The 11,816-nt window shown below is 37.4% G+C and overlaps 1 protein-coding gene across 4 annotated transcripts in view; it reads right to left on the bottom strand.

Moving 5' to 3' along the window:
- Window positions 1–889: 889 nt before the first annotated feature.
- The window catches only part of LOC126234752 (uncharacterized), a 60,614-nt gene continuing 49,687 nt past the window's right edge, over window positions 890–11,816 (bottom strand). For all 4 annotated transcript variants that reach the window (XM_049943502.1, XM_049943501.1, XM_049943500.1 and 1 more), the window contains exons 4-5: window positions 5,861–5,989; window positions 890–1,200 (exon numbers count right to left, since the gene is read on the bottom strand). In XM_049943502.1, coding sequence (XP_049799459.1) covers window positions 958–1,200; window positions 5,861–5,989 — 372 coding nt within the window. In that variant the 3' untranslated portion in view covers window positions 890–957. The remainder of the gene's footprint in view (window positions 1,201–5,860; window positions 5,990–11,816) is intronic.

Here is an 11,816-nt window from a genome sequence, read left to right as displayed (position 1 = left end):
CTTATCTTAACGATCCCTACATGGTTGATATGTAGGGGATTGCAGTATATTCCTCATGTAATCATTTAAAACCAGTTCTTGAAACTCTGTTAATAGACTTTCTCAGGATAGTCTATCTTCAAGGTGGACATCTATCTTCAAGATGGGACATACAAGAAGGGCTATACATTACTGGTGTCAGAGGATGGAGAGAAAACGCATTGGACAGGGACAAATGGAATGATGTCCTAGAGCAGGCTGAGGCCCATCAAGGACTGTAGCACTAAGAGCAAGGAAAAAAAGGTCATTGGAAGTCAGAATGTAGTTTCTTTTCCATTTCTGCGGTAAACTATGTGTGATGATGAATGGTATTTCAAAGTTACGCAGAATCTTTACTGTTCCTTGACCTACAAGTTAAACAAACATACAGCTGAACTGCACAAAAACATTTAGACGTTAGCTACGGGTGGCAACAAAACCAGTGCCTTTTGACTGACATCAACCCTTAAAAATTTTAACTTGGAATGACAAGACCAACTTTAACATCCTGGTCAGTTGGTTGATTTGGGAGAGGGGGCCAAACAGTGAGGTCATCGGTCCCATCGGATTAGGGAAGGATGGGGAAAGAAGTCTGCTGTGCCATTTCAAAGGAACCATCCCAGCATTTGTCTGAAGTAATTTAGGGAAATCACAGAAAATCTAAACCAGGATGATGGATGTGGGTCTGAACTGTCATCCTCATGAATGTGAGTCCAGTGTGCTGATCACTGTGCCACCTTGCTCGATAACATCCTGTAGAACTCTCTCTAAAAAATTGAAACTGGTGATATATATTTAGGGGAGCACTGTACTATACCTGGGAGCAGGAAAGATTCCAGCATACAACGCTAAAAAGAAATATATGACAATATTTTCATAAATAGAAAAATTTATTGTGCAATACACATTAACAACCACTACAAATTGTATAATTTAGTTTTATGTTATTCCAGGGTTAGCAGCTTCTTCTCCTAGCTCTTCTTCTTCAATAAGTTTACTTTGTATAGTATAAAAAGATTTTGCTTCGAAGTATGTAATTGCAGAACCAACGGCTGCTTGTAAAACAGCAATTCCAAAGAAAATATTCCCTTTTGGCTTAGTCAACTTTCTCCATAGATTGAGAAGAGACATAGGTTCTTTATTGATGGCTGGAACATCATACGTAAAATAACGTATTGCAAGCTGAAACATGAAGCACTCATTAGAGACCACCACTGGCAAGATTATTATTTTATTCTGTAGCAAAGAAATGTTGGTATATAAACTGGAAATGTCACTACAGTATTGATGTTGAAAATTAGAGCTTTCACAGTTTTCTACATTTCTCTCTGCAATATTTGCTTCTAAACATTGACAAAGTTCCAATAATTACAAAGCACAAACACGTCCGTTAAAACAATTGTTAAATATGTAAAGGACACAAAGTAATATGATGATACTTATTATTTTAGCACACTAAACACTCAAGCATGCGTGTCCTTACAGGCAATAGACATATATTGTTAAAACAGACCAACACAAGAATGAGCTCTAAAATCAAACAGGAAAAACTACCCACCAACATAAAATAGGTCACTAAAAACAGTAACATGAAACTCACAAACAAATGATGCAGAAAAACTGCTGAAAAAATCCACAGAAATTACAAAAATGTATCTATGTATGTGTGTTCTACACCTCCTCCTAAACCACTGGACCAAGTTTGAATTTCAAATAAACTTGGTATACATATCACTTACTGTCTGGAAGGAATCACTGTGTGGGTAAAAACCACCAATCTATCAAAGAGGTGTGATAGGGGCAAAAAAAGCAGTGTAGCCCAGGATGTGGGAATACCCATTACTTCAAAACCATACAAAACGTTTTCTCACTGACAAGCCCCACAAAATGATGAAAGGACTACTGTTCACTAAACTTTTGCTGTTCATGCACTAAAACTGTCACATGAAGCATGGAAGTTTAATTTATTACTTCTTTACAGTATTCATGACAAGTTTTACACACAGTATTCACATATACCACTGAATTTACCAGAAACATTATATCACTGTACAACACTTTGTTCAGGTAGCATGACATCATAAACACTGAGAAGGGTGAAGAACTATAGCATCATGTAAGATGTTTAAATTTATTACTTCATTGCTACTAACTCTACGAGCAATGGTCTTCGCAGACAGTATCCGCATCTGCCGCTGAATGTAATAACAAAAATATATCATTGTACAATAAATAGTTAAGGAGTTATGACATCAGATACCGAGATGCATGGGAAACTACTGCATCATGCATGATGTTTTAATTTGTTACTTCTTTACTACTAACTATATTCATGACATATTTCACAGTCAGTATGTACTTACTCCACTGGATATACCTGCAAAATTATATCACTATACAGCACATAGTTCAGTAGATATGACGTCATAAGCATTGAGCAGCAAGAAAATGAAATTACAAGATGAAATATGCTAGACATATAGGTGAAATATGTATACAAATACAGGTGGAATATGTTGTATATGTGTGAAATATATTAGACATGTGCCTGTGTGGACAAGGTCACGGGTAAAAACCTTATCTTAAACCCTGGAAAAAGTTGCAGTTATATTTGGCACACATATTAGTTACAATCTGGAAAGAAAGACTGTAGGCATAAGAAATACCAGCCTCATATTGGGCTGAGTTTGATATCATGAGAGGAGGGAGGAAAAGGAGATGAACAGACAGTGAGGGGGAAGGAGGCAGGCAGAGATAGGAGGAGGAGGAGGAGGAGGAGGAGGACAGAGGCTGAGGATGGGGAAATGGGCAGAGACAGAGGAAGGGAAGCGATGGACAAAGAAAGAAAGGAGGACAACATGGACAGATACAATGTTGGTGGTCACTACATCAAGCTGTTGTTTTAATGCATCAGTACTGTTCTGTATGTGCAGTATATGCTGTGATCTTTTTTGTTCTGGAATAATGTACACATGCATCGTTTATGTGTTAATACGAACAAATTGATGTTTCATTATGTTTCCTTTTGAATTGTTGCCGAATAATTGTACAGCGTCATGCCTAATTCAATTCCTCAACAGAAGTGGATGAGGTAAACACCTGAATTGAACCTGTCATAGAATGGAAACGGAAAATTTCTGGACATGGGTTCCTACTCAAAATATTAAGCACACACTCCCCGGACAACTCCTAGAGGCATGTAATGGAAATTTCTGAATACCCTGTATATTTCTGGCATTGCCGGAGTAGGGTGATCTGTAGTACAATGAACTCTGGAAAAACTCCTAACAGCCGTGATCACTAGTAAAGTATAATTAAATGTTTCCCTGAGACATTTTAGTCTCTTTTTGTTACCTACGATAATGATCAAAGCAGACGTGAATAGTTTTAGTACGTTATACAATGATGGTAACATATAACATAGTCTTACTGAAACCAGACATCTAAATAAATACTTTACTAGTGATTTGTTTGGAGTTTTTCCAGAGTTCACTTCTATTGTAAGTTTTTAGTACAAGATGAGCTGGCTTTTAATATCTAGTACCGCGCGGCATGGAATTTGAATCCCCACCTGATGTCATGGACGTTGAAGACCCCTAGAGGTCTCTGCACCATCGTGCCGTAAGCTGTGTCGGCGCGCTCCACCTGGCCCGTATTTAGTATGAGGGCGCCACAGTGGAACACGTGGTTGCATTGGCCAATAGTGGCGTCCCTGATAGAGTACTTAAGCGCCTGCCTCTCACTCAACCAGCCAGTCTAACATTGCGTATGTCTCTGGACATATCGCCTCACCTCAGAGAGCGTATTCACTTTCATGTTTCGTTTACGAGTGGATGTGGTTGTCTAGTTAGGTTTTCTTGACTATGTTGTCTCATTCTTGTTGTTGTCGTCGTAAGATCCTTTGTTGGTCGTGTCCGTCCTCTTCGTTGTGTTGTTGTTTGTTGGCCGCTCTGCGGGTCCCACTGCGTTTTCCATCACTTCAACCCCGCAACTGTTCCGGTCGCTGTTACAACATAATACTCTTAAACCAGTATCTATTTTATCTGGATTGTGGCTGTGGGCCCTTGAGTGGTCAGTAAACATGCTATGGAAGCTTTTGAGGTTTTCTCAATATCTTGTTTTAAAATTTCTGTATTTATGCCCCAATTACACTGAGAGACGGGAATTAAATGTAAGCTAGTATATGACTGATATGTATGTGTGGGTGTTGCCTATATTCCTAGTTTCTTTGTTATAATGTCATCTGTTCTGTAACATATTTGAATTCCCAGTTTCTTTACAATGTTGACAATTCTGTACACTATTTTATCATTATATATGAGTAAGAGCCATTATTTTGTGTATGTGGATTCTTGTACTGTTACAGCATATGTGTAGCTGTCTGGGTTGGGTTATTTTGAGTTGTTGTGCAGAGCGATGTGTGCATATGGTATGTTCATTTCCTGTTTGAATATTTTATGGCTTAGCTTCTGTATCATGAGCATAATAACCATTCCTTACTGCTACTTTTTATTGTGTTTATGTCCTGTGTGTAGTTCTGATTGTTGCTTTCCGGTAAAATTTGTGGAGCACAAACCCAAAGATTGATTGGTTACGGATAACAGCAGTTGTGGTTGGGGGGTTCCCTGCATGAACTATTTTTAGGATTAATCTTGTTAGAATAATTATTATGTCAGCATTTTACAGAATGATGTACCCAGTGATGATGGAACAAAGTTGCTGGAAACATATTCAGGCATTTAGGAAGAACAGTTTTTTGCATAAAAGGCAGACCTCAATTCCTGTAATTCAGTCTGCAAACACGGCTGCTGCCAGATTTCAGAAACCAAATGATGATTATATGATGCAGGCTTTCATGACTGGTCTTTGTGTCATCACTGATTTTTGTTTCATTGACAATGGTCTATGGTCCAAGGGATTTTATGAACCTAATGTTTCTTCCTAATAGCAAGCTTTCCTTCTATTTGTAAAAACAATCACAGATTGCATCAGCAGAATAATAAGAGACATGGTACTGACACAGTGCTAAAACAAACAAGAAAGGTGCACAAATATTTGACCATTGCAAAGGACCTAAGCTTGCTGCAGCAGAAGTATGTACCTAAAATCCTTTGAACATGCGGTGATATGTACACAGGAGCTACAAAAGGAAACATTAACACCCAGCTTACAGAACATATGAGCAATTGTCATCTGGGAAACATGAATAAATTGGCGTAAGCTGAAATGCACTGGTAACAGGGAGGATCCAGTCATGCTTGGATGAATGGAGTGGCCACAGAAATTCAAAACCATAAAAACAACTTTAACAAAAACCTAGAAACGAAATTAGACAAGCTGTGGACCTTAGTGTTAAATAAAGCGAACAACACCAACTCTTCCCCAATACAAGCTCTATAACACACATCACAATGAGTCCGCCATTTTAGGCATCAGTCTGATGATGCTACAAACTGACCGCTGCATGAATATTTATAAACACTCCAGATTGATGAGTTCATTAAGTCAGAAACTGCTGCCTCAGTCTTTATAGCCTCTGATGACATCTCCAGCATTAGCAGATGTAACATGAGGCACAGAAACATGCCGTGGATCACAGCCTACTGTACATAATACAAAAATCACTAAAAATGATGATTATTTTCCAATCTTTTTTACATGCCCACTGACTGCTCAATGCTTCAATTATATAGTGAATAGTTATCTTTACTCCTTCCATTGTTTGTATTTCAGCAGAATATGCACTAATGATTGCGTCCAACCAAATGTAAATGTTGCAGACATCATAGGACATAATATTAATTTTATAAGGACAATAACAAATCCTAAAATGAAAACTCACCATAAATCCTGTCACAGGAGCAAGTATTGCAGGATAAATTGCACCACAAATACTCTGTATTGCTGCTGCCCTAGTCTGCACACACAAAGGACAGGCTGTCTTTTGCAAAAGAATATCATTCGTAATAAACTGCAAAGGAACGTAAAACAAAATTTTGTAGGAATGTTACACAAAGTATTAAAAACAATATGATCAATCCAAATGACACACTTCAAACAAGGACATTAAAATGTTATGTACTAAAAGATAAAATAGTAGCATTTCCTGTGTTTTTTTTTTCTTTCATTGATAACAGTTTCAACAATCATGAAGTAAATTCTCCCTCAGTCTATTGTTTTCAGGTTCTACGAAACACATTTCTTTATTATGATTTGAGCTGCCATCAGGCCCTAACATAATGTGATTACCTTTATTACCTTTCGCAACAATATATATATTTTTTTAATTTAATTTTTTTTTTTTTTTTTGGGGGGGGGGGGGGGGGGGGGAATCAATGTGGATTAGCCAGCAGTTTATTACCAGATCTATCAACTTTCTGCTCAGAAGAAACATTATAGCCCTGTTGGCAAAATAAGATCACAATAGCTGCCAACACAGTTGCGTTTTCAACCACATGAGCAAAGGCTGTGGCAACACTGATAAGGCCATAGCTGCCTACAACTGAGGCAACTCTACGTATTCTCATAGAAAGGTAAACAAAACTGTATTACTAAACAGCCATGGCAGATGAGTTAAGCTCCCTTTAACTCTCATGGATCTTCTCTGGCATTTGACAATTGTATTTCAAAACTGCACGGAAAAATGATTATACTGATTGAGGAGGATTGTGTAGTATTGCAACTACAGCACAAAAGCCTCCATAACACTAGGATTTACAATTTTATAATCTCTTATGTCACAATGCTAATCAAATCCAAATTTTTAGAAGGAATTATTTGAAAGGATTACACTCCTAAAAATGCCAAATAATGATAAACGAGCCTGATACACTACTCCAAAAATATAAAGTTAGAATTACACTGAGTCAAAACTAAACAATTAAGGGTATATGCATGACAAATATATATGCACAATAAATACATAACAAAATTAAGCTGGAGCTGACTCTATATAACCAATTTGTATTTGAAAATTTGTCAATAAGTTAATTAAGTTTTGTTTATATTGCCATTTACTTCTCACACACAGAATCAACAAAGTGGTGCAGCATGCAAATGAAGGAAACACTGTGAAATCTTTTACTAGCTATTATATTATTTACCCTTTCAGAGGGTGAATAAGGAGAATCGAAGAGGGAGCAGAAACTGTGCACACTTCATCCCAACTAATTTCAAAACGAACTTTCAGAATTCCAGGCACAGCTTTTGCTTGTTTGGAATGCAGTACAAGATAGGTACCATTAAAACTCAGTACACATACCATAAGCAGCAGAATTAAGGGAAAGGAGGAGGTAACAGTAAACTGCTATTGATGAACTCAATATTTCATTCGGACAGACATTAAACACGCCATCAACAACACAAATGAAATTTTGCACCACATGAATAAAGTGAGGCATAACGGGATGAAACGATATTGTATGAATATGTTGTATTTAACAATGAAAATAATCAATTTCTTACAATATAATGTAATTAGGTACATAAAAATAAATCTACTCACCAAGTAACGGCAGGAGAACACACACGAGAAAGAAGGTTATACTTATGCAAGCTTTTGCAGCCAGTGGCTCCTTCTTCTGGCAGAAGGGTTGAAGTGGAAGGAAGAGGGATGAAGGAAAAGAACTGGAGAGGTTATAACAGAACGCAAGATCGTGTATGTCAGTAATTTCTTTACATGTAACGTTTTATGTAAATATAGCCTTTGACTGCGAGTTTAACAACTAAGAGACAGTTATCTTTGGTCATGCGGAAAGGGGGTCGATCTTTGGCAGAGGTGGTTGAAGGGCTTTTGGAGAGGAAGCGTGGGCTGGAGGAGGTGGTGATACAGATGTGGTGTAAAACAATGTCTTATTTGATATTTTTGTAGAAGTGTTAAATGTGAATAAATGAATTAAATAGTGATGTGCAAAACTAATGTAACGTTTGCTCTCTAAAAATCAAAATACCACGTCGCCCTACAAACCAGTTAGTCTCATCCAAACACAAAGAAAAACCGCGGGAACATCGCAGTGGAATCACCTCTAGACTTCACGAAGACAACAACGCAGCCATTGATATGAGTTAAGTACCAAACTGTTCATACTTGTTAACGACCTCGGACTATAAATTTGAATCTCCTGTAGTGCCTGAAGTCACCATGTGGACAAAGGAGTAGGACAACTCAAAGAACTGTGGAAATCTTAGGAAGAGGTCTGTTAAACTTGGGGGCTTGTCCGGGATATTACAGTTAAATGCGATGGGACTAATTGTGCTTCGTTTGCGGAACATTACAAACTGTATAATTCGTAAAACGTGAATAACATTGTACACGTTTCCTGGACCAGAAAAAGTAGTGTGAGAACCAACAAAGTGCTGGCTTATCGGAGAGGTGGACCTGTGATAGACGTCGTGGTGTGAAAAGATAAGTACAAGTCTGCTTTGTTTTAAACTTTTCGTCAAAACTGTGTCCAAACACGTGGTGTCATCATGACGCTATCGGAAGAAATTAAAAAGGAAGTTGGAGAAATGTTAGACTCGAACGTGTGTGGTGTAAGTGACGATCCAGATGACTCAAAAACCGAAAGAAAACCGGATCAACAGGACTGGGTAAGTTTACTCTTTGCCAGAATGGGACAAATGCAATCCGAATTAACAAGGGCAATGAACTCAAATAGTGAATTCCTAGAATCGAAAATAAATGCATCCAGTGAATCGCTGGAAGCAAAAATGAAAAGCAACGGGGATGTACTGAAAGAAGAGATCTCAAATTTAAAACTTCAATTAGGAGAAAGTTTGAAGGGCGTGAACTCCAAAATTGAAGCTATAGAGAATAAGTTTGTGACCTTAGAAAATAAGTTAGCCACAGTTAGCTCAAGTCAAGGGAAAGAGATTGAAAGGTTAACTGCAGCTCAAAGAACTGTGGAGGAGAGGGTAGACAAATTAAGTCTAGATACAGAATCAAAAGTTAACTCCTTAGATGCTGAATTAAATAAGATACAAGAGTCTGTAACATGTAATTTAAGTGTAATAGACAAGAGATTCGCTGAAATGCAAGATAATTTTGTGTCTAGAAATTTATGTATGAATGGTGGAAGTGTGTGGAGTAATTCACCTGTAAAAAGTTTTCCTTGTGATAATTTACACCCTGTAGATTTTTTACAACACTGCTCTGACAACCTTGTTCCTGGCATGTCTGATAATCTAAAGATTAAATTTGTCAAAAAATTTCTTGAGGGAGAAGCTTTGTCTTGGGCAAACCAACATTCTGATGAGTGGAAAACGTTTGATGATTTTAAGAAGAGTTTCTTAAATAAGTTTTGGTCTGAGACTGAACAGGGTAGAATAAAAAGTGAATTTTTAAATGGGCCTAGCTTCAGGGGCAGAAACCACTCAATGAAAGACTTTTGCAGGGATCAACTTAGGAAATTGGTGCATTTAGATAAACCCTTTGACGAAATGACACAAATTGATGCCCTTAAAAGGAGGTTACCTGAAAGAATACAGTGGGAATTAGTGCATGGACCTGACGACTGTTTAGACCAGTTTCTAAAATATATATAGACAAATTAGACAGGGCAATGGAGAGAAATGTGCAACAGTTTAGTAACGGAAACCATTACAGTGGGAGGTGGAATTCTGATTACCGTGGGGAGAACCCTAGAAGGGACGATAGAGATTTTCGGAATGAACACCAATACGATAGAACAAGAGAGTACAATGCTAATTGGAGAGGGAGTAACTGGGAAAGCAATGGTGTAACTAGGAACAACAGATGGGAAGGTAACAATAGAATGAATACAAATTGGAGGAGTGACAATAGAGGTAGACATCCGGAAAACTCCGGACTGCCTCAATGAGGGTCCACAGCTTTGGGGCGAACAGATTTAAACATAATAGGACCACTAACTTTCACACAAAACCCAATACTGTAAATAACTGTACCATTAACAAACAGGTTAAAAACCAGGAATACCAAGTGAATTATATAAATTTTGATAAAAAATTTTGGGATGCTATGTGGCACAGTAGACCACCACAAAATAAACATAGGAGAGATCAAAGTTCTGACTCAATTCTGGATGAGGAGATGTTAAATTATTTTTACAGGTGGGCAAAAAGGGGAGAGCAAGCTAATAATGAAGAGAGTAATAAATGTTTTAGTTCAGAACTGGGGGGGGGGGGGGGGGGGTTGTTCACACAAGAAAATAATAGCGAATCAGCTGATGATAAACCTAAGCAACAGGAAAAAGAATCAACCATAGAAAGTGAAAAACAGAGAGAAATAGATGAAACTGGCAGTAAAGTATACCATAGTAGTAATGATGTTAGTATTTTCGATGTGAAAAGTATGGTAAGCAAACCAGTAAGTGAGTACAATGTTTTTATTGAAATAAATAATGAAGTGTTGGAACTTGATGATAGTTGTGGTGACGAAGCACAGGAATATGATAAGAATAATGAAGTGACAGCTGAAAATCAATTGCTACATGTCTGTCCTGATGAGTTCATGGTTAACCAAAGTGGTGATAACAAAAGTGAAAATATTGTGAAAGAATTAGATTTGCGTGATATTATTGTAAGTAAAGGAAGCCAATTCTTAGAAATCCTGTGGAACCAGTATAATGAGAGTTGTAGTAGCAAAGTGTTTTGGTATCGTCTAAGTATAATTAGCAGAGTTTTATGCCCACGCTGGTGGGAGAGTAAAAGAAAGAGTCTGAGTGAAAGGTACATAAACAGTAGGGAGATATTTTGTGTGCAGCCAAAGTGTAAACTTGACACTAGTAACTTAGAATCTGAAAATCAGGTAAACCTGATGAAGACTGAAAGGGAGGAAGTAGATGGAAATTATAAAGAAATTGAAAAAGATTTATTATATGAAGTCCCCGAGGGGAAGGCAGATGAAAAGGAATTAGGCTGTCCATACATTAAAATAAGAGTAAATCAGTGGGAAGGGCACTGTCTTATTGATACAGGAAGCCCCATAGGTGCAATATCAGAAAAATTTAGAGATAAAATTAGAGATGGTAAGAACTTTGTAGAAATGCCGGTTGTAGGGGTAAAAATCAGAGGTGCCACTGGTAGGCAAAGTAAGGTGGTTAAGAGTCAAGTATTGTTAACGTTTGAAATTGAAAATATGGAATTTGAGCAGGGTTGCCTTGTTGTCCCAAGGTTAGAAGAAAATATCATTTTTGGCATGGATTGGGTCTTAAAAGTGGGTGTAAGCTTCTCTTGGGAAGATAAGACTGTTATAATTACTGAACCTGAGAAAAATAGTATTCTGAAAACAGAAATGTACATCCTTAACTGTAGTAATTCTTGCAACCATATCAAAGCTGTTGTAAACAAAGTAGATAATCAAGCCATAAGTGATAAAACATCCTTTGATCTTATAAGTGAACAAAATTTCGAAGAATTAGTCAAAGTCAAATTGAAGGAAGCTGTAAATCTAAGTGAAAGTCAGAAAAATCAGTTAAGAGAAGTGTTATGGGAATTTCAGGATACATTCAGTGAGAGACCAGGGAAGGTAAAAGACTATCAGTGCAGACTTCAATTCAGAGATCATCATCCTTTCTTCCTAAAACCATATGGCATTCCATTCTCCAGGAAAAAAGATGTAGAAAGGGAAATCCAAAAAATGGAAACTTGGGGGATTATAGAAAGAAGTAGAAGTGCTTACAACAACCCATTAGTAGTTGTGTCTAAGAGAAATGGTGGGGTTAGACTTGTACTTGACTCTAGGCACCTTAATAAGTTTTTGATTAGAGAAAATGACCATCCTGACAATATGGATGAACTCCTGCACAAATTTGATAATG

Source organism: Schistocerca nitens, chromosome 2 (assembly GCF_023898315.1).
Source record: "Schistocerca nitens isolate TAMUIC-IGC-003100 chromosome 2, iqSchNite1.1, whole genome shotgun sequence".
In the NCBI taxonomy this organism is placed as follows: domain Eukaryota; kingdom Metazoa; phylum Arthropoda; class Insecta; order Orthoptera; family Acrididae; genus Schistocerca; species Schistocerca nitens.
This window is presented reverse-complemented; position numbering and strand designations above follow the sequence as displayed.